The following is a 21471-nucleotide window of genomic DNA, read 5'->3' on the forward strand; positions in this document are numbered from 1 at the left end:
GCGGTACTCCTCCCAGTTAAGAAATCAGGTAAGCACTTACCCGAATGTGTCCCTTCACCAGGCCCAACAGATAGCCTTCTCCAATTTTTGTTAATGTTTGTACTAGCTTTCCCTATTGGTGGTAGCCCTCTCTGGCTAAGGTTACGCCCGAAACAATGGCTTCACACATTCCCAACACAACGGACAGCTTTATTGATATTTTTAGTTATAACTAGGGATCTAAGTTCTATATTAATTTGCAACACTCATCATCTGTTTTGTTGTAAATACACGTTATAAAATATATGCCTTATAATTGGGGATCAAAGTTTTATATCTACAATACTCATCATCTGTCTTGTTGTAAATACAGGCTATAAATTATTTGCAACACTCATTATCAGTCCGATCAGGCTACATAAAAGTATTTTTTGACCGCCAAAGACATTTAGGAAGGCTAACAACTTTATGACACAAGATTTTAGGAGCAGGCCGACTCAGACACTAATCAGGCCATGTGTTAACCCGCAATCAAAAGAAAAAGTTTAGGACGGGACACAAAGGTGATTTGGCATGTTCTAAGTGACGTGGTTAATTAATCAAGGCTGAGCGGGATGCTGGGAACACATTGAACCTTTGGATGTTATTAGAAATGTTGCATGCGCGTTACTGCGGGAATACAAATTGTATGAAACATTATGTTTGAATGATATAAAAGATTATGTCATAAACGAAGTTGTGAGATGCATACAATTGCCCTTTTGTGTGCTCAAGAGTATGCTACTGATCGGCCAACCATGTCGTCGGTTGTTTTCCAGCCTGCATTTTTATTGAGGAGGAATTATACTAGTGGAGATCAATCAACAAGTACTGAAGGTGACATGTACAGAAAAAGAAGCTCGCTAAAAAAAGATCTAGGATATCAAAAATGTTCCACAAGATATATGTACCAGTAGTAGTTTGCAAAAGATAATATTAAGCGCATACAATTTGTTAATGTGTGAAGAAAGGGTGAACAAAATCTACCATTCTTTGAAAATAAAGATTCTCTAAGCAAAGTGAACCTCAACCAAGCTTTATCCCATTAGGTGGAGTCGGCTGTATGAATCTTAGAACATTACAGCATTCGGTTTTACTCCAAGTCTTATGTTAAATAACCTTGTTGATGTTCGAACTCACAAAATTTAAATAAAAATAAATAAAAAAACACTTCTTGTGGCTTTTTGGTTGATGCATGCATGCCTTCACACAAAAGCTTGGACTTTTTCAAATTCGGCGGACCTTTTAATTCCTAGTATTCCTAATTCAAGTATGCTACTACGGTCAAATCTAAGGCGTGTATAGAAAAGTTGGAGATGGAGCAATGTGCATGTCTACGTACAGAAATCAATTCTCTGAAAAGAAGTACTAGTCATAAATTATTGAAACAATCAACGGTGTATAAATGGCCGTGTGCAACTCGTTTAGAATTCTCAACATAAAACTACGAGTTCTACAGTGGCGGCTAATGACGTGTGGTCAGAATTAGTGAAGGGGAAATTTCTAACTGCGTGCAAGATTGGAAATAGCCGGTGAGTTGACTGTTGCATCAACGACTGGAAGTCGCGGTAGGTTCACATTGCATCAATGACAAAAATAACAATTGCAACGTACAAGATTACTTAATCAATATATAATACATTTAGCAAGCAATCAGTAGTACTTGGCAAACCTTTGTTCTGCAATAATGCATTTTGTGAAAGGTCTGCTAAATGTTTTAATTCTTCAGCTCCTCCTTCTCCAGCTCTGCTCTTCCTTGGACACCATAAAATTTGATCAACCCGTCGGAGACGGTGATTTCTTGGTGTCCAAGAATGGCACCTTTGTCCTGGGATTCTTTAGTCCCAAAATATCGACCAACCGCTATGTCGGAATTTGGTACAAGTTTTCGGAAGACATGGTTGTGTGGGTAGCCAACAGGGATAATCCCATCAATGGCAGCTCAGGAGTTCTCTCAATAGGTTTTGATGGAAACCTAGTGCTGCAAGCCAATACCAGCCAAGGCCTTGTTCCTCTGTGGTCAACAAATGTTTCGATATCATTAGCGAGCAACGATAATATTTTTGCGCAAATTCTTGATTCGGGAAGCCTTGTTTTGGCTAAACAAGGCAGCCAGGATGTTTTTTGGCAGAGCACTGATCACCCTACAAATATTCTTCTTTCGAAAATGAAAATCGGGTTGGACAGAAGAAGTGGCATAAACCGGTTCCTCACGTGTTGGAACTCGGACAATGATCCTGGGATGGGGAACGTTTCATTGAGAATGGACCTGAATGGATCGCCACAGTTGATCTTGTACAAGAATGAGGCTAAGTGGTGGAGGTCAGGACAGTGGGACGGGATTCAATGGGGGGGCATACCTGCTGTGCAGCGGAGCGATGTGTTTAAGATCAATTTTGTGAACAACACAGATGAAGTTGCTGTGCAGTGGACTGTTCTTGACCCTTCGATTTACTCATTGAACAAAATAGACGGGTCGGGAACACTCAACCACCTAGTATGGCAAGAGCAGCAAAACCAGTGGGTTTTACTTTGGTCGGCGCCATTGGATGCCTGTGACAGCTATGGCAAGTGTGGTAAATTCGGCAATTGCAATCCTACTAACATTGGATTCAACTGCACATGTTACCCCGGATATGAACCAATATCACCAAAGGATTGGGATTTGAAAGACGGGAGGGGCGGGTGCAAGAGGCAGCAGGGCTTGCGGTCCATGTGTAGGAACGGCGAGGGGTTTGTGAAGATGGAAAATGTAAAGGTTCCAGACACGTCCTCTATAAAACTGGAGAATAATTTGAGCTTAGAAGCGTGCAAGGAGGAGTGCTTGAAGAACTGCTCATGCTTGGCATATGCAAGTGCAGATGTGAGGAATGGAGGGACTGGATGCATGACATGGTATAGAGATTTGATGGATACTAAGCAGTTCACAGAAGGCGGGCAAAATTTGTATATTCGCGCAGATGCAGTAGTTTTAGGTACCTTATTTTCCTAAAAATTGCGTCAATTACATGTTTCAACTTCATACCATTCATAGCACTAGTGAATTGATTTTTTTTTTCTTTTTTTCAGCTCAGTATAAAAACAAGTCAGGAGGAGGGTATTTTTCCGGGAGAAGGCGACTGGCTATTATATTGGTAGTGTCAATTTCTGTCGCCTCATTGCTCATCCTCGCAGTTCTATGTTGGTTCAGGAAAAGGAGCAGGAAAGGTATGCGAAAAGGAAAAGTTTCCCCTTCTATCGTCTTGTAAATTTGTTTTGCAGCTTTATTTCAGCTCAGTTTCATTTTCTTTGTGAAACTTTTTATACCCTGAAATTTCGATGGAATTGAAACAGGGAGAGGAGGACAACCCAAATTTCGGAATGATCCCACTGCTTCTGGTTCACGAAGCTATGAAGATTTGCCAATAAAAAATGAGGTTGATGAACACAAAGGAGAGACAGATTTACCTTTTTTCGATTTAACCACTGTGGTTGCAGCCACAGAAAACTTCTCTTTTGCTAACATGCTTGGACATGGCGGCTTCGGCACGGTATATAAGGTACTTTCCCTAGAACATTTTGAGTGTCTCAGCATTGTGTGGCTTCAAATAAAATGTGAAATACGCTTCCGTGTACTTTGTTTACTCTGCTGCAAATATACCAATACATAAGCTCTGTGACATTGAGGCAGATAAGACAGAATTGGATGTAAACATTATATCGATCTGAAGTTGTCATTAAGATTGTCGAGTCTTCACTGTGATTTCAGGGATGTCTAGCTGATGGACAGGACATAGCTGTCAAAAGATTATCTAGAAATTCAGGCCAAGGCGTAGATGAATTCAAGAATGAAGTAATGCTTATAGCAAAGCTTCAGCATAGAAATCTTGTGAGACTTTTGGGTTGGTGCATTCATAAAGAAGAGAGGATGCTAATCTATGAATACATGCCGAATCGCAGCTTGGACTTATGCATTTTCGGTATGCAATCTATGAATACATGCAGAAATTAAGAAATCCTAAACTTGTAGCCAATAGAAGCTTTTATGTGTTGTGTTCAGATAAAAACAGAAAGTCATCGTTAGATTGGAGAAAGCGGTTTCAAATTATCATTGGGATTGCTCGAGGCGTCCTATATCTTCATCAAGATTCAAGACTAAAAATAATCCACAGGGATTTGAAGGCAAGCAATGTTTTACTGGATGGTTCGATGAACCCAAAAATATCAGATTTTGGCATGGCAAGAATGTTCGGGGATGATCAAATTGAAGCAAACACGAACAGAGTTGTTGGCACCTAGTAATTCCCTCCTCTCTCTCGAAATAAAAGTCAAGTAGAGTCGATGCTTTTTTAGTACTGATATTGTGTGATTGCAGCGGTTACATGTCACCAGAGTATGCTATGGATGGGCTATATTCCACAAAATCCGATGTGTTTAGCTTCGGAGTCTTGGCACTAGAGATCATTAGCGGCAGGAAGAACAGTTTCCAATTCGAAAACTCCTCTCTGAATTTGGTTGGAATTGTAAGTAAACGTATAACTTTTGAAACGATGAATCTAACTCTCGAATAGTCCAATGATCTAAACATTGTAGTCAAACTTGTTTCAGATATGGGACTTGTGGACAGAGGGAAAAGTCTTGGACATAGTTGATTCATCACTGAACCAGTCGTATTCGACTCATGAAGTTATGAGATGCATTCAAATTGGGCTCTTGTGCGTGCAAGAATATGCAACAGACCGGCCAACCATGCTAGATGTTGTGTTCATGCTGGGGAATGAAACGAATCTTCCACATCCGAAAAAGGCAGCGTTTAGCTTCAAAAACAGAGGTCCGGACTCTTCAAAGTCTAGAGGAGCTTCCTCTGTGAATGATATAACAGTAACAGTTATTGAAGCTCGTTGAGTTTGCCCTTTTCAGGCACTTGTAGAGATTTTGCATTACTTCTTGAAGTATCTGTACTCAAATCGAGATTTCTTTGTACGTGAAGGTTTTAAATTTAAATTCAAATCCTAGAATCCAAACAAGGCCTAAATGTTTAAATTTTGTATCAAACATGAAGGCGTGTTCAGCTGAGTAACAAATTGAAGTTCTCAGTTGCAAACTCTGAATCAGTCACAGATTTTCTTTTCAGTGAAAAGATTTTTTTGACGGTAATTGATTTGAAGAGATATATATGCTCATGACAGAGTAATATGTTCATGAATTTTACAAACGGGTTGATTGCTATTGCAGTTGTTCAGTTCGTTCTTCTGATCCGGTGCTGTGCTTCAAGCGATCAGGGATGGCGAAGTTCTAGTCTCTAGTGGAGAAGTGTTTGAGCTTGGTTTCTTCAGCCCCGGAAAATCCACAAAGCGCTATGTTGGAATCTGGTACATGAAAGATGTAGAAAAAAGAGTTGTATGGGTTGCAAACAGAGACAATCCTGTCAATGACACTTCAGGAGTCCTCTCAATTGGTGCAAATGGAAACCTCTTCCTCTATGCCGAAAACCAAAGCGATATTCCCCTCTGGTCTGCCATATCCAATGTTTCAATCGCATCATTATCATCCAGTTCCGCACATGAGCCTAATTACAAAGCTCAGCTCTTAGATACTGGAAACCTTGTGGTGAAATTTCAACAACAAGATGGCGGCGAAAAGCTAACGGTATGGCAGAGTTTTTATTATCCCAAGCATACAATGCTTCCAAGCATGAAACTTGGACTGGACAGGCTCACGAGATTGAACCGGTTTCTAACTTCTTGGAAGTCCGAAGACGACCCGGGAACTGGAAGTTGCAGCTTCAGAGTAGACCCTAATGGAGCCCCTCAGATGGTCGTGTACAAAGATGATGTTCGATGGTTGCGCTTTGGTAATTTGAACGGTAATAGAGGGTGGCAGAATAGCGCAACCACATAGCAAGGTACTATTGAAATCTACAATACCAATGATGAGAATGAGACCACTTTTATGTGGTCTTCTCTTATTGACCCTTCAATCTCCTCAAGAATATTGGCAATGTATTAAAAGCGTGAGCCGTGGGCGAGGCATCCGAGGGATAGCCCAGTCTAGACATGAGGCGAAGCCTCACGGGATCTAAATTTTTTAATATATACATTGTGTCACATCCTGGTCCGGGGTCCACCACATCTCGGGCCCGCTCCACCACCGTAGCACGATATTGTCCGCTTTGAGCCCCGACCACGTCCTCACGATTTTGTTTTTGGGAACTGTGACATCCCACATCACCCAGGGGAGTGATCCTTAAATGTATATTCTCATCCCTACCTAGCACGAGGCCTTTTAGGAGCTTACTCGCTTCGGGTTCCATCAGAACTCCGAAGTTAAGCGAGTAGCGCGCGAGAGCAATCCCATGATGGGTGACCCACTGGGAAGTTCTCGTGTGAGTTCCCAGAAACAAAACCGTGAGGGCGTAGTCGGTGCCCAAAGCGGACAATATCGTGTTACGATGGTGGAATGGGCTTAGGAAGTGGTCCGCCCCAGGCCGGGATGTAACAGGAACTCACACGAGAACTTCCCAGTGGGTTACCCATCATAGGATTGCTCTCGCGCACTACTCGCTTAACTTCGAAGTTCCGATGGAACCCGAAGCCAGTGAGCTCCCAAAATGCCTCGTGCTAGGTAGGGGTGGGAATATACATTTAAGGATCACTCCCTTGGACGATGTAGGATCTTACAATCCACCCCCTTTATGGGGCCCGACGTCCTCATCGGCACACCACAGCCAGGGTTAGGCTCTGATACCAAATTGTCACATCCCCACCCGAGGTCCACCACATCCCGGGCCCGCTCCACCACCATAGCACGATATTGTCCGCTTTGAACCCCGACCATGCCCTCGCGGTTTTGTTTCTAGGAACTCACACGAGAACTTCCCAGTGGTTCACCCATCATGGGATTGCTCTCGCGCGCTACTCGCTGAACTTCGAAGTTCCGATGGAACCCGAAGCCAGTGAGCTCTCAAAAGGCCTCGTGCTAGGTAAGGATGAGAATATACATTTAAGGATCACTCCCTTGGGCGATGTGGGATCTTACACACTGAGCGTACACATATATTACATTAAAAAAAGATTATTAATCAATAATCACCCTAAGCACACACATATATTATAAACACATACACACACACACATATATATATATACATATATTATATTATATATAAAAAATAGAGGATGAAAAGCACAATGAGCACATATATAACAATGCACACAGACAGCACACACATCCATTATACAAAAAAAATAAAAATCAGAAAAAAAAGGCAGAGAGATGATAGTGCAAGGAAAAGATATGATACAGTTAAAACCCTACCCCAAATTTGGGTTTGGGAGAAGAAAAAAAACCCCTGAGGCACGCCTAGTCGGCGCCTTCCGCCCACTCCCTCAAAACAGAGGCGGCAACTAGGGGTGGGCAAACAAGTACAGGAACCGCGGGTCGGGGCGGGTACGGGCCAGTTCTTAATTTTTAAAAAGAGAAACGGGGCGGGGCAGGGCAGGGCTTTAGAATTTTTGGGGTGGGCCTAGTCTAGAATTATAAAAAAAAAGGGTACCTGGGGACCCGTTTGTGTAACATCCCAATTTTGAAAAGATTACTGTCTCCCAGGCATCTCGTGACAGTTCTCAATCTCGAGAACATTGTCACCTTGTCTCACTCACTCTCTCTTATCTCGATCATTCTCTCCCATCTCTACAACTCTCTATTCCTCTCCCATCACTGCAACTCTCCATGCCTCTCCTTGTTTATTCTCCCATCATCCCTGCAACTCTCTTTCCTGGAGCAGACACACCACACCCACACCCACACCCCACCGCGACCTCCACCATACCCATCTCTGTAACTCTCATTCCCGAAGCAGACACACCACACCCACACCCACACCCACACCCCACCGCGACCTCCACCTCAGTCTCCTTCCTCTCTCGCTCCCCCAGTCTCTCTCTCCCGACGCCTCTGTCTTCGATTTCACATTGGATCTGTCGATTCTCAACCTCTTCCCTCTCGATCTCTCTCTTCCACAGTCTCTCTCTCTCCCGACGCCTATGTCTCCGATTTCTCACACCTTGGATCTATCGATTCTCAACCTCCTCCCTCTCGATCTCTCTCTCCCCCAGCCTTCTGATTTTATTTTTTATGTTTTGGTTTGAGAATTGAGGTTTTAAAACAATTGGGTTTTGGTTCTGGTGTCCGAGTCGAAGATATCGGATTCTGAAAGATGGCGAGTTCGGGAAGGGTTCAAAACCGGAAAAAAAAAAGACCCGTGGACCCGTCCCGAACCAGCCCGTTTCAAACGGGCCGAGTTAGGTCTAGTTCCAGTGATCAGATTTGCGATATCTGGCCCGGACCGTCCCGTTTCTTTTTTAAGTGGGTCCGGTCCGGTCCCTCCAAATTTGGGCCCGACCCGGCCCGGCCCATGCCCACCCCTAGCGGCAACCCTCGAGCCTTTTAAAACATTGAATATTGGTGATAGACAATTCGGGGACGATGATACAATTTACGCAGGTTCAACAAAAGCCTGGATGGAATCTAATCTGGTCTTCACCCTCAGACAGATATGACTTCTATGGCTGGTGTGGAGCTTTTGGTAAATGTGACATGTCTGGGAGTGATACAATGAGTGACTTCGAATGCAAATGCCTTCCTGGCTACGAAAAATATAAAATAAAGAAACGTGTTTTTTAATATTCCTCATTTACTAGAAAAGGAATCCCAACACCTAGTTCAATCCTAACCATCCAAATTCAGTTCCAGACACCAAACTAACCCAGTGTCTTTCGTGTTGTGTGAATTCCTTAAATTATACGAGTTATTCAACACGGTTCAGTCCTAAGCAACCAAATTCAATCCTAGGTATCAAACTAGCCCAATACCTATCACACAACAAAAAACCACCTAAATTATATGATTTATTCAAACTCTATACCTCTACACATACCTTAAATTACATGATTTATCCAAAATTAGTTGATTATGACCATGCAATGCAACTGTCTACTTTATTGCATAATTGATTCCATAAATTTTCTATGTGATTTTATAACAGTTAAGATTTTTTTTTTTTTGCCACTTAGTACTACAGTTTAGTTGTATTTCTCTTCACTTGTAATTAAGTGAGAGGTCTTAGATTCGATTCTCGACAAAGGCGAATTTGAACTACATTAGTGCTAGCCTATTGTGAGGCTAAGTCGACTCTCTCCCCCTAATGTAGATAATATCGATTGTTAAAAACAAAAATCAACATGCCATTCTTGCGAAAATTTAACATGATACATGATTTCATCGATTGATTGTGATAGTAACTTATGTATGTGTATATGTACATATATGTACACTAATTGTTTCTGTAACAATATTGAAAGATCAATACTAATATATACTAGTATATAGTAATAAAGAGATGACGGTGGGCGAGCGGAATAAGGAAATGCTACTTGAAAAAGGAATTAGGACCGACCTAAATACTAATACGAATGGCTGCCAATCCAGTCAACGTTTATAATTATACAGATTTTCTTTAGCCAACATAAACAAAAATATAAATAAGAGTGTGTAAATAAAAAAATATATGTGAGGAAATCACTTCTCACACAATATAAGTGGAATTCTTTAAATTTACAGTCAGATTCACACGTAATGCTACTAAATGCGATGAGCTCGCTTATTAAGAGCATCCCTTGACATGATGAACTTGGTTGGTCGGTTTGATCATAAATTTTCATTAAAATAAAACATAGATAAACTATTGAGTTGATATATCATTGACTTAGGGTATACAATTCAATAAAATAGATATGTGCATTATATGCATTTGTATTGTCACGTAGCGGTGACCATCATGCTAAAATTTACTTCACACTCGAGCCTATTCTCCCTTTCTTTAGGCCTCAACTTCCTCTTCTTTTTTGGTCCTTCTAATGATAAGTTAACATTTAACGTAAGAAGTTTATAACTCAAATGGTTATACTTAAGGTCTAAGTTCAATTTGCACCGTCATAAACCATCATATATCTTTCAAAGGGTTTTGGATTAGAAGTAAGGTATAGGAGCGCATTCAAAAAGAAGGGGAGAATCCAAGTTCGAGTTTTAGGATACTCAATGGTCTAAGAGGGTTCTTACATAATTCGTTTTAAAAGAGCCCTTTGAATTGTAGGACTTCTTGTTCAAATAGCAAGTCTTGAGTCAGAGCGTCGAATGCTTACCTTAACTTACATTTTAAAGTTTTCTAACTCATGTTTGTGTGCATTAACATTGTATTTGATTGTGACTATGCAACTAACCGTCTACCTAATTGCATAATTGATTTCATAAATTTTCTATGAGATTTTGTAACAATTAGACCTAATTTTTCAACATGCAATATGTGTGGCATGTAGGGTGTTGCCAAAAAAAAACATAAATAAATAAATAAAATGATATATGATTTCATTGATTGGTTGTGATAGTACGTAACTTATGGATGTGCACACCAATTGTTTCAACAACAATCTTTAATGATCATACTCAACTCACAAGTACACTTAAATATATAGAAAACTTCATTTTAATCCTTTAAAAATATGAGTTTTAAACTATAACCTCGTGTAAGATTAAAACCCAATTTTAGTCTCTAATACATTTAATCATATCATTTATTAGTTATATTTTGATTTTTTATTTATCTTTTGATTTTTAATTTAATGTATTAATTACATTTAAATTTTATTTTATTTCATTCATCATAATATATTTTAATGTCTACAATTAAGCAACTAATTTTTTATAATATATATTCCGATAACAATTTTGTATGTTCTTCATTTAGGTACATTAATACATTTGAATATTTCGGTATATCATCGGTACAAACATATAGGTATGTTGATTCAATATAATGCATTTCGTTACGTACATTTAGGTACACACATTTGAGTATTGACTTTTAGGTATATTAATTAAATATATTATAATTAGGCACATACATTTAGGTACGTATATTTTGGTACATACATTTCGGTATTGACATTTAGGTACATACATTTCGGTATTGACATTTAGGTACATACATTTTTGGTACATACATTTCAGTATTGACATTTAGGTACATTAATTCAATATAATACATTTCGGTACATACATTTAGGTACATTAATTCAATATAATACATTTCGGTACATACATTTAGGTTCATTATAATATATTTTGGTACAATCATGTAGGTACAAATATTTCAGTACAAAAAAGTCAATTATATATATTTCGGAACAGTCATTTATGTACACTTATCTATTTATATATTTTTGTATCACAAATTTCTTTTACTATTTTCTCATTTACATTCATTTATAATTAAAAACCTAAATATGTGCATATTAATAAAATTAAAATTTAATGTGGACAGATTAAATAAAAATACACATTAAATAACAAAAATTGAATGTAAATTTTGATAAAAGTACATTTAAGGGATTAAATTGAATATGTCATCTAGCACAAGGTTTTTTTAAAATTTTAATCTTTTGCAAGGACTAATGTTCAAAAACCCCCTTAAATATATGAGACATTGGAAGCTATTAAACATATTGGAGGAATGATCGATTTAAAGCTTTCACTCCTCAACATCATCAAAGAGTTTTCTTATTAATCAAAATTAGCCATGGTTTGATCTTTAGCTATCCAAATTGTCCAAACCCAGTCTAGGCACCATATATCCAAACCAATTCCAGCCTATGCAAATCAACGAAAATGGACATAACTATAGGCTTTATTCAATCCACGCGGAAATCTTTCTTAAACCTAATCAAAGAGTCCCAGACAACCCCAAACAATCCCATCTTTCTCCACCTAACCTCAAAGATTTCTAACAACTAACAACAAAATGGACTTGTTTGTGTATGTCATACAAGTTATTTGTCTCTCCGGTCCCATATGCAATCTTTAAAACAAATCTTTGATGAACTTGTCATCGAGGAGTGGTCGCACGAAAAAAAAAAAAAAATTGACACCAAGACTTGGGGTTTACGAAACAAAGAAAATGGAGGATTGCCAAGCTTGTTTTTTCATAACGAAACCAGAGCATGAAATGAAGGGGTCATGAGTTTAGGACACTTTATATATGCAGGTAGGTTTTTAGGACTTGAAATCAATGTGGTCTCCAACCGATCTAGAATCTCTTTTAGAAGATGCGCAAATATTTATGATTAATTTAACTAGATACCACATTGACCACGAGTTTCAACAAAACAAGCCCCTATCTTGCCACACCTCATGCACATAAGTCGCACTTCAGAAAGAACAAAAGATTTTGAGAAAGAGAACATCATGTCCTTTTTTTTTCTATGTGGGTACAAATAGAAGAACATCTTAATAATTAATTGATGGAGTGTCACACCCTCCCAAAACAAGTATTTAATTATTTTTTATAAGAAAATTAATAGAGTGTGACCACAGTCACAATCAGTTCCAACATAGTCAAGGAGAAAGGCATTTCTAGCCACAAACGACAGAGATCTATCCCAAACATGAAAATTGTTAAAATTAAATTTTGTATTAGTAATTGCAACAGTCAAGAAGTTCGTTTCTCTGTAAACATGACTTCAAACAATAGTATCGAAAGCAAATGACAACCATTTGATGTCTTCAATGATGTTTCTCAATCGCTAAGGAGTTGCACAAAACCCTTTGATTGCATCAATCACGAGCAAGGTCTAAAATATCGATATTATCCCGATATTTCCATCGAAATTTCCGTGTTTTTGGACTACCGATATTTCTGATATCATCGATATTTTAAACCTTGATAGGAACTCTATGTGGTACTAAGTCACTTATGTATCTTACCATGCAATATATGAAGTGTAAAATATTGTACTAATTCATTATATATAAATGATTATGGTGTGTTTAAACTTCTTTCATTAATTACTACATATTTTCTACACTCACAATGTTTGCAAGCTCGCCATATAATCAACTTAAATCAGTTAAATCTATCATGTAATGCATTTCCTTCCAATTTTTTATGATAAATTAATAGATAATTGACTAAATAAACATCCTGCAAAGTTTCAATAAAAATTTCCAAGTTTTTTTTACAATTTCCATGGTTTTTATTCAATTTTTATGGATATCGATAATATCCCGATATTTCTATCGAAATTTCCGTGTTTTTAGACTACCAATATTTCTAATATCATCGATATTTTACACCTTGATCACGATTTTTGAATCACTCTCCGCATAAACTTTCTTACACTCTTCCTTTAGTCAACTAAAGGGTATTCCTCAAGGCTTACGCGATAGAGATGTTCTCTCCAAGGCTCCGAGCTCCAGCAAAATTGGCAAGCCATCCTCATTTCTGATTACAAAGCCAGCTGTTGCCTTGGAATTAATGACCCCTCCACCAAAATTGAGAGAGGATCACTGTCGAATCCTCTTTGAGAGGATATTAAGAATCCAATCACTTTCGTTCATCATACAGTAAAAAAATTATTGTAAATTTTTTTATTTAAAATTGAATATAAATAATACCTGATAAAAAGTAACCGCACAATGTACAATAAACGGATATAATTGAAAAATCTTCAGAATCCTCATAAAAAGCCTTCGATGAGGATCCTCATAAAGAGGATTTTACGAGGATCCTCTCTCATCAAAATTGATCTTCAGCTGCCGTTGTCCTGGGGTCCCACCTAATTTTCCGCTTCTGATTACTAGCCAAACTTATTTTCATTGTTAGCTTGAAAGTACTCGTTACTCAAGATTGAAGCTACTCTACTAGGAGAAGGTTTTCCATTCCTAGAAACCACCTGATTCTATACGTGGCAAATGACTCATATAATCAATATCCAACAAAATAAACTTATTAATTAACATAATATATATACATCACTTGAAACATCAGATGGTAAACCAATATAGTACAAACATGTGGTTTTCCTAATATTTTCTTAATCATATACATCATTTTTTTACATCATGTGATATACTAATGTGGTACAAAAATATAGTTTCTATAACATTATTCATAAAAACGAATTTTGTATCCGACATATTTGCACTCTCACTTATTCGTAGGGCAAAACACCATTTTCTCTCATTGATCATATACTTATTTATAACATAGTCCTATGTACTTTACACAAAATCACTTTACCTCTTCCACTTTATTCTTTTTATTTTTTATTTTTATTTTTTGGAAGCAAGGGAAAAGGCACAAAAGCCAAAAGAGAACAGGAAAGCCTACGGAGAGGCAAACACCAAGAAGGCAAACAAGTAGTGAACGGGGATACAACACAAAGACACCTCCACTAAGTGGAAGCGTCACCACAAACACAACCACAACGAAAGTAATGAGGACATGGAAGACCATCATTGTGCAAAACATAAACCAACGAAGATGGGGGCCGATCGACCCAAACAGAATCACTCATCTTAGGAGAACCAACCAATGCAAGCTCATGCGCCACACCATTAGCTGATATGGGCACCCAAGACCAGCGATAGTTCTGGAAAGCCTCCCCCAGCTACTTGACCCGAGCCAACAGAGGGTAAGATCGAAGCTCAAATGAATGGTTGCAATTTTTAACTTTTCATGAATAATCACATGTTTTTAAAAGATGCATCTTAACTTCTATTAATAGCCAATCAGTCCCTTTGTAGTCATTCCTCGTTTTATGATATTCACTATACCCATGATATAGTGGACAAAATTATATTAGAATGTCTCACTGGGTCCATATGAGAAAGTGTTCGACACAATTGTGGTTCGTTGAAGTCTTGTGATTTGGGGTGATTATTACAAGGATGTGATCATTGCATCTTAGGAGGTAAACGTTGATTACCAAGATCACTATAATGGGGCGTAAAATTGTCTTAGGAACGCAATGTTGAACATTTGCCTTGAACCAATTTTCAAAATTTTCTAATATTATGCTCTGTTCATTTAATATTAGTTGTTCATGTCCATGCATTACGTCGTGTATTTAACTGCATTAAATTGTTCATTTCCATGCATTATATTAGCAAAATGCGGAGATATGGATGTCATATATACATTATGAACATTGTATCAACAATATATCAATATCATGTCTGCGCAAGATACTTTAGACATTTCACTTTGTTAATACTACGTGGTTGTGTCACTCATATCAATAATATTTCAATAACTCATGCTTGTAAAGCTTTTGAGAACGGTGAAAAGCACTTAAATTTAAGGTGAAATGATTTGTTGATATAAACTTTATATATTATGGAATTTTTTGTAATTATGAGCATTGTAATAATTGTGATATTACGTCAATTTGATATTTCAGTCTAATGATATTCTTCTTCACTTGTAAGTAAAAGATTATATGTTCGAATTTCATGAACAACGATTTTGAAACCAATTTTTCTCCCATTAAACTTAAACATATGATAAAACCCCTAATGAGAATCTATAGTTGCATTAAAAAAAAATCGTTGTATTATAACACACGTTTAATATTCATGACATAAACCCGACCGGTAAACCATAATTTCGACCATTGGAGTCTTGGACCCTATTTTCTCACTTCTAGAGGCAAGCAAGACATTGGGCGATTACAACCGAGCTGTCGATATTACAACAGAACAAAACAATAAGGTTGTCCATTGAAAATTATTTCTCTCCGGAATCCCATATCTCCAAAATTCCAACCCATTATTTCCACAGCGCCAATCAGCGATATCACAAACGCAAAGAATTTCAACATCGAACCAAACCTCTTCCACATTTCCTTTTCACATCCTCCCAAATTCCCAATCCACAAAGCCCGCGTCTTTCTTTCGACCCGATTCCGCGTTTTGCATCTCATTCCAAACAAAAACCCCAAAAGTTTCATTTTTTTGGTCTCAGATTTTACCTTTCGTCGATCCCCGGTATTCATTTTGTTTGGGTTTTTTTTTGTTTTTTGTTTTTTGAATAAATTATTTCGTTGACTTGGATTGATTGAAGATCTTTGTTTGGATTCAGCAATCCGATTACGTCGAATTACAGCTCCAATTGCTCGAGGGGTCGTGGAATTTGAACTTTGTTAACGAAATCAGGTATCTTTTATGGAAACAAATGTTAATTTGAATTTGGTGGTTGGTTTAAGAGGCTGTGTTTTCTCAATTGCTTGCAATGGTGTTAGGGATTTGCTGCTTATTTTCGCTTTTCAATGTATTTGTTATGTCTTAGTTCCTCTGTGTTTCGTATTGGGTATCGGCATTAGGTTTGAGATTTTACCTGCCAGAACTTATACAGGTTTTGATCTTGTTATATAGAACCCGCTTGTTCGTCAATGTTTGTGTTTATTTGGCTCAAGACTTGATATGCTTCTGCTTCAGTTTACACGTAGATTGTAGGAGGCGGATTGTGCCTGAAACATATAGGAATATCTCTTTGAGTTCAGATGGGAACCCAATTTACCAGATGGATGATGAAACAGCCCCGCCAACATTTTTTGGCTGTCCGGTATAAAACAACCTCATCTGAGTATGTAGCATCGAGAGCCAGAGATGCCACGTTTGAGAAACTAATGGACAAGTACAAGAACCTTCTCAAAGTCATTGCTGTCCAAGATCTCATCCTTGCAAACCCCCACGACCCTGCAGTGTCCCTTGATTTCCTCTCCAAGCTCTCCCAAAAGCTCCATCTCAACCGTGGTGCAGTCGCCTTCCTCCGCAAATACCCTCACATTTTCCACATTTACCATGTTCCCATGAAGTCCCAGACCTTCTGCAGATTAACTGACAGAGCCGCTCAAATTTCTAAAGACGAAGCAGAGGCGATCAACGCCTCGTTGCCACTTGTTGTTGATCGATTGGTTCGGCTTCTATCAATGTCTACTTCCAAGATGTTGCCACTCCGTGCCATTTTTAAAGTTGGCAGGGAACTTGGGCTTCCCGATGATTTTGAGGACTCGGTAATATATAAAAACCCCCATCTTTTCCAATTCTGTGATGCTCATGAACCCAATACTCATGACCTGAAACTGGTTAATGTAACTTCTGACAAGTTCACTGCAGCAGTTGAAAATTGGAGGGTAGAGGAGTATTGCAAGGAGGGTTGCAGTGTTGATAGGGCTGAAATTCAGTTTAGTTTTAAACACGGATATCCTCCTGGGATGAAGTTAAGAAAGAATTTTAGAGCCAAGGTTAAGGAGTGGCAGAGGTTGCCATATGTGGGGCCATATGATGAGATGGCAGAGAAGAAGAGGTCGTCTAAGGCCGGAATGATGGCTGTGGAGAAACGGGCAGTTTCAATTGTTCATGAATTCTTGAATTTGACAGTCGAGAAGATGGTTGAAGTGGAGAAAATCAGCCATTTCAGGAAATGTTTTGGCCTTGATTTGAATATCAGAGATTTATTCTTGGATCACCCCGGGATGTTTTATTTGTCAACCAAGGGAAAGAGACACACTGTTTTCCTAAGAGAAGCTTATGAGAGGGGGTGTTTGATTCACCCAAATCCGGTTTATAAAGCAAGGAGAAAGCTTGTGGATCTTGTCGTTTTGGGGCGTCATGGCCTGTTTAATGATGACTCTAAGCCAAGGAACCATGCCAGGAACATGGAGGCTGAGTCGCTGGAACAGCACAATGAAGAAACCTGTAGCTCTGATTAGTTAATACAGTTTTTCCCTTCCTGTGAACCTGATAAGTATGAGACTTTAGTGGTCAGAAACTTATTCAATTTTGATCTTATATCATGACCACGAAAGTTGATGATTCGTTTCTTTGGCTTAGCTTTTTTATAGATTTGATTTATGGTATTTCTTGTCTGTATTTCGTGTTTACTCATTTTAACCTTGAGTTCAATTTAACTTAACTGCCAGAAAACATATGAAACAAAAAACTATGACTTACTTAGGCAGTTAGCCTATATATCGATAAAGTAGGAGGAAGAGTCGCTGCTTATTCTGAAATCTTCTGAACCTATTGATGTTCCCTTTGTAGTGTTAATGCAGTTAACTAGTTATATGCATTTGTCCTTTTAGTTTCCTAATCAATCACAATAGATAACTTGCTTCAAGAAATTTATCTTACGTTATAGGTTAGGAAATGGTGGAAGCAATGTAACAAACAATGTAGCAATCTCTTAAGATTTATTCAAAATTACCAACCAGGAAATAAACTGCCTTTAACACATTAAGTTTTGCATGTACAATAATGCTGGGATATTGGAGTCATGAAACACAAAGTAGTTTCTCCTTGATAGATCTCCACACCAGTGGGTATGATTGTTTGCCTCAATAATTTTTGTCTTTATACCATGTCTTGTGTCCATGAATGATGCAATTGCTTACTTCATTGCCTAGGCCCGACTTCTTTAGGTAATTGTCCTGCATCAAGTATGGGGACCTTATTCTGTATTTAGGGGTTTCTGTCCTTTCCACAAGTAGAAGTGTTGGCATGTTTTTGAGTGTTAGGATTGGCAATTTCTGTCTTTGAAGAACTGAAGTTGTCAAGATTGGTTGGATGTTGGGAAGACCTGAAGGAGCTAGATTTCACAAAGAAAGTTAGTTCAGTCTTTTTGCCATGATGTGTTCTTCTAAAATGTATTATCTGGTTTTGAAAGTGAAGAAAAATTTACTTCGGGTAAGCTTTAGGATTTGTGTTCATGATCTCTCTTACCTCTTTACCCATCGTTGCTAAAATAGTAATAGATATATTCAAGTTTACAGTTTCATATTTCAAAAGTTTATTTAGAATTTGTAATGGCGTACAACACTGTGTAGCGTATTTGCCATATGGTAAAAGATTCAAGTTGTGCAGTGAGATTGTCTGCTATAGTCTTACTTGATTCTGTTGGTAAAGCCTCATTGTCTTTGTATATTTCTAAAAATTGCAGTTATGCAGAGCCAGCTTGTGTGTAGTGGGTGTAGGAGCGTTCTTCTATATCCTAGAGGAGCTACAAATGTATGCTGTGCATTATGCAATACAATCACCCCAGTCCCTGCTCCTGGTAATGTCTCTTTACCTTATACTTTTTCTTAATGGTTATCATTATAGGACCAGAGACTGATAGACTTGTCTAACCTAATAAGCATTTCATTGTAGTCATAAGGTTAGGTTACAAAACGTTTGTGCAATGACCTTGCAGGGACTGAAATGGCTCAACTTATTTGTGGGGGTTGTAGGACGTTGCTAATGCATACGCGTGGGGCAACAAGTGTGAGGTGCTCCTGTTGTCACACAGTAAATCTTGCTCCAGGTACTATATAAGCTTACTTGAATAAAAAATGAAGTTTTAATTGTTATGGCATGTAATCTTCACTCTTGTAATCTACCACTTAGTGGAAGGTGATATGCATCCTAATGTTTCCCAAGGTAAACAATCTTAGGGTATGGACGGTAATCCATGATACTGCAGAGGTTTTTCAGTTTAGCACCTATGTCCCATGCATGTGTGGATCTGTTCTGCAATGTATAGGCAACTCCCAAAAAGCTCCTCTTTTTTATATGCTTCTTTTTGGAAGGTTCTAGATTATTTTTGGTTTGCTAACTTAAAAGGACTTCACTCTTACAGTCTTACGTAATGGATAAAGAAAAACTCAAAGATTGTAATTTTGAAGGAAGTAGGTTTCACCTACTTTATGAGGACATTAAAAGTAGACATTTCGAAACTTCAGTGGTTTCATTAATATGTCTTTGTATTAAATGAAAGACCATAAGGAATTCTTCCCTTTACATAGTATTGCTGTTAATTTTTGTTCCTTTTAATAGTGCACATGGCAGGAATATTTCCAGTCAATATCAGAGTTTGATATTTCTGTTATTTTGGAAATTACTGACCGAAATGTGTCTTCGGTGGTATTTAGAAAGATCTTAAAAATTTGACAGAACCAGCATATATTGTAATTGCATATGTACAGCTTATTCTATGTTTGATAACTGTTTCACTTCCTCAGCTTATTGACTTCCCCTCTCTTGTGGGTCTTATTTTTGTGAAAAAAAGCATCCAGTCAGGTCGCCCACATCAACTGTGGAAACTGCCGGACAACGCTTATGTATCCATTTGGAGCTCCTTCGGTCAAATGTGCAGTCTGTCACTTTGTTACTAATGCTGGGGTAAGTATAGATGAAATTTTTGAACCTTTGGCATGTCATTGTCACTCAATATTCTATGTTATTATAGCTTATGAATTCTGGGCCCATTAAATGTTCTAAATCATGCTTTTATTTTGGTGCTATAGACTCGCTAAATGTTAAGAATCTTCTTGTTAATGATTGAGTGGTTGGATATAAATTGTTCTTTCATGTTGAAAACCATCTTCTTTGCAAATGAACTAACTAATTGAGTGTTGGTTTGAACATTATACAGATGGCCAATATGAGGGTTCCAATTCCAGCGCACAGACCTAATGGGACGGCCAATTCAGGAATGGTGCCCTCTACTTCAGCAGTAAGTTCTGAGAAGCATGCTATTTATATGTCCTGGATGAGACCGCCTTTGTGGTAGTAACATATTATGCGTAGTGAGTCTGTTGAATTTATTTCTCTTGTATTTTCTCCAGGCAATGCCTCATTCTCAGAGCCAGACCGTTGTCGTTGAGAACCCTATGTCTGTTGACGAAAGTGGCAAATTGGTAAGCTTGTTAAATAATGCATCCGTTCATTGCCATTGTTTTCCGTATTGAGCAATCAAAGACCTAATGATGATAACACTCTTAATCTCACAGGTGAGCAACGTCGTCGTTGGTGTCACACGGGGAAAAACTAGCACAGCGTGATTCTGAAATCTATTGCAGCTAGTTTTACTTCGCAGGGAACAAATCAAATCCTTATTACAGATTACTTGGAAGATAGGCACGATCGACATTGGGTGTATATTTCTATTGGAGTTGTTCATAAACATGTGTGCGAGAAACATTTCAAATGTGAGGCGTCGGATAAATGTATTATCTACCGAATAGACCTGATGCGGCGAGCGAGGGTATTGCTGTCATTCTTGTGATTGCTATCTCACCCGTGCCGTGTGTCCCAAGTTTAGTCGAGTCACTGCGCATAGAGGGTATATGTTTTTGAACTACAAATCCAGTTATCATACATTTGTTTTGTATGTAAACAATTTATGTTTTTTCGTTTGATGATGGTGGCCTTACATGGCCGGTCCCAAGCCCGGATAAAGGAGGAGGGGGAGGGCGTCAGGTAGTCGACAGCCGGCACTCCATGATCACGTCGAATCCTTATGAAAATGAATCCAGAACAAAATCGCGCTAAAGCTAGGGCGTCACCCGTAAGTGGCGCGCTGTGTGGCCCGAGCACAGTGATAAGTGAGCAAGGGTCGCTGTATCTCCATCGGCACCCGGATGCAGTGTTAAATGAGCAAGGGGGCCATAGAAACTTCTTTTCGAACGACTCCACTCAAAGTTGTTTGGGAGCATATGCTCCTATCAACTTTACCCGGGACACACAAAAGAAGTACTTTGATCCTATTAGACGGGGGATGGTGAAGAAGCTAGGACAGAAGGGTAGAGTTCAAGAGAG

General features: G+C 38.4%; 4 protein-coding genes across 4 annotated transcripts; all 4 read left to right on the top strand.

The window, feature by feature from the left end:
• The first annotated feature begins 1671 nt into the window (after positions 1-1671).
• LOC103454516 (G-type lectin S-receptor-like serine/threonine-protein kinase At1g11410) lies at positions 1672-5024 on the top strand. The gene is made up of 7 exons (XM_008394101.4): positions 1672-2993; positions 3088-3225; positions 3352-3557; positions 3767-3977; positions 4058-4295; positions 4373-4520; positions 4606-5024. Exons 1-7 carry the CDS (start codon positions 1706-1708, stop codon positions 4900-4902), a joined length of 2526 nt encoding a protein of 841 aa, XP_008392323.2. The 5' UTR covers positions 1672-1705; the 3' UTR covers positions 4903-5024.
• A 349-nt stretch (positions 5025-5373) lies between these two features.
• Positions 5374-5898, top strand: LOC139196254 (G-type lectin S-receptor-like serine/threonine-protein kinase At4g27290). Its single transcript, XM_070821933.1, has one exon. The coding sequence runs from the start codon at positions 5374-5376 to the stop codon at positions 5896-5898; it is 525 nt and encodes a 174-aa protein (XP_070678034.1).
• Positions 5899-15810: 9912 nt separating this feature from the next.
• On the top strand, positions 15811-21069 carry LOC103450677 (protein LSD1-like). Its single transcript, XM_029103008.2, has 8 exons — positions 15811-15879; positions 15974-16047; positions 18833-18946; positions 19085-19195; positions 19940-20052; positions 20306-20386; positions 20499-20570; positions 20664-21069. Exons 3-8 carry the CDS (start codon positions 18835-18837, stop codon positions 20712-20714), a joined length of 540 nt encoding a protein of 179 aa, XP_028958841.1. The 5' UTR covers positions 15811-15879; positions 15974-16047; positions 18833-18834; the 3' UTR covers positions 20715-21069.
• On the top strand, positions 16395-17766 carry LOC103454515 (protein ROOT PRIMORDIUM DEFECTIVE 1). The gene has a single exon (XM_070822702.1). It carries the CDS (start codon positions 16395-16397, stop codon positions 17604-17606), a length of 1212 nt encoding a protein of 403 aa, XP_070678803.1. The 3' UTR covers positions 17607-17766.
• Positions 21070-21471: the final 402 nt, after the last annotated feature.

This window comes from Malus domestica, chromosome 05 (assembly GCF_042453785.1).
Source record: "Malus domestica chromosome 05, GDT2T_hap1".
Taxonomy (NCBI): domain Eukaryota; kingdom Viridiplantae; phylum Streptophyta; class Magnoliopsida; order Rosales; family Rosaceae; genus Malus; species Malus domestica.

What these genes read in the sequence shown, in the direction of transcription:
- LOC103454516 (XM_008394101.4), top strand. Translation starts at nt 1,706, where the DNA reads ATGCATTTTGTGAAAGGTCTGCTAAATGTTTTAATTCTTCAGCTCCTC. An exon ending in AACAGAGTTGTTGGCACCTA is followed by an intron (nt 4,296 to 4,372) that starts GTAATTCCCTCC and finishes GTGTGATTGCAG; the next exon opens with CGGTTACATGTCACCAGAGT. An exon ending in CTCTGAATTTGGTTGGAATT is followed by an intron (nt 4,521 to 4,605) that starts GTAAGTAAACGT and finishes AACTTGTTTCAG; the next exon opens with ATATGGGACTTGTGGACAGA.
- LOC139196254 (XM_070821933.1), top strand. Translation starts at nt 5,374, where the DNA reads ATGAAAGATGTAGAAAAAAGAGTTGTATGGGTTGCAAACAGAGACAAT.
- LOC103454515 (XM_070822702.1), top strand. Translation starts at nt 16,395, where the DNA reads ATGGGAACCCAATTTACCAGATGGATGATGAAACAGCCCCGCCAACAT.
- LOC103450677 (XM_029103008.2), top strand. Translation starts at nt 18,835, where the DNA reads ATGCAGAGCCAGCTTGTGTGTAGTGGGTGTAGGAGCGTTCTTCTATAT. An exon ending in CACAGTAAATCTTGCTCCAG is followed by an intron (nt 19,196 to 19,939) that starts GTACTATATAAG and finishes TGTGAAAAAAAG; the next exon opens with CATCCAGTCAGGTCGCCCAC. An exon ending in TTGACGAAAGTGGCAAATTG is followed by an intron (nt 20,571 to 20,663) that starts GTAAGCTTGTTA and finishes TTAATCTCACAG; the next exon opens with GTGAGCAACGTCGTCGTTGG.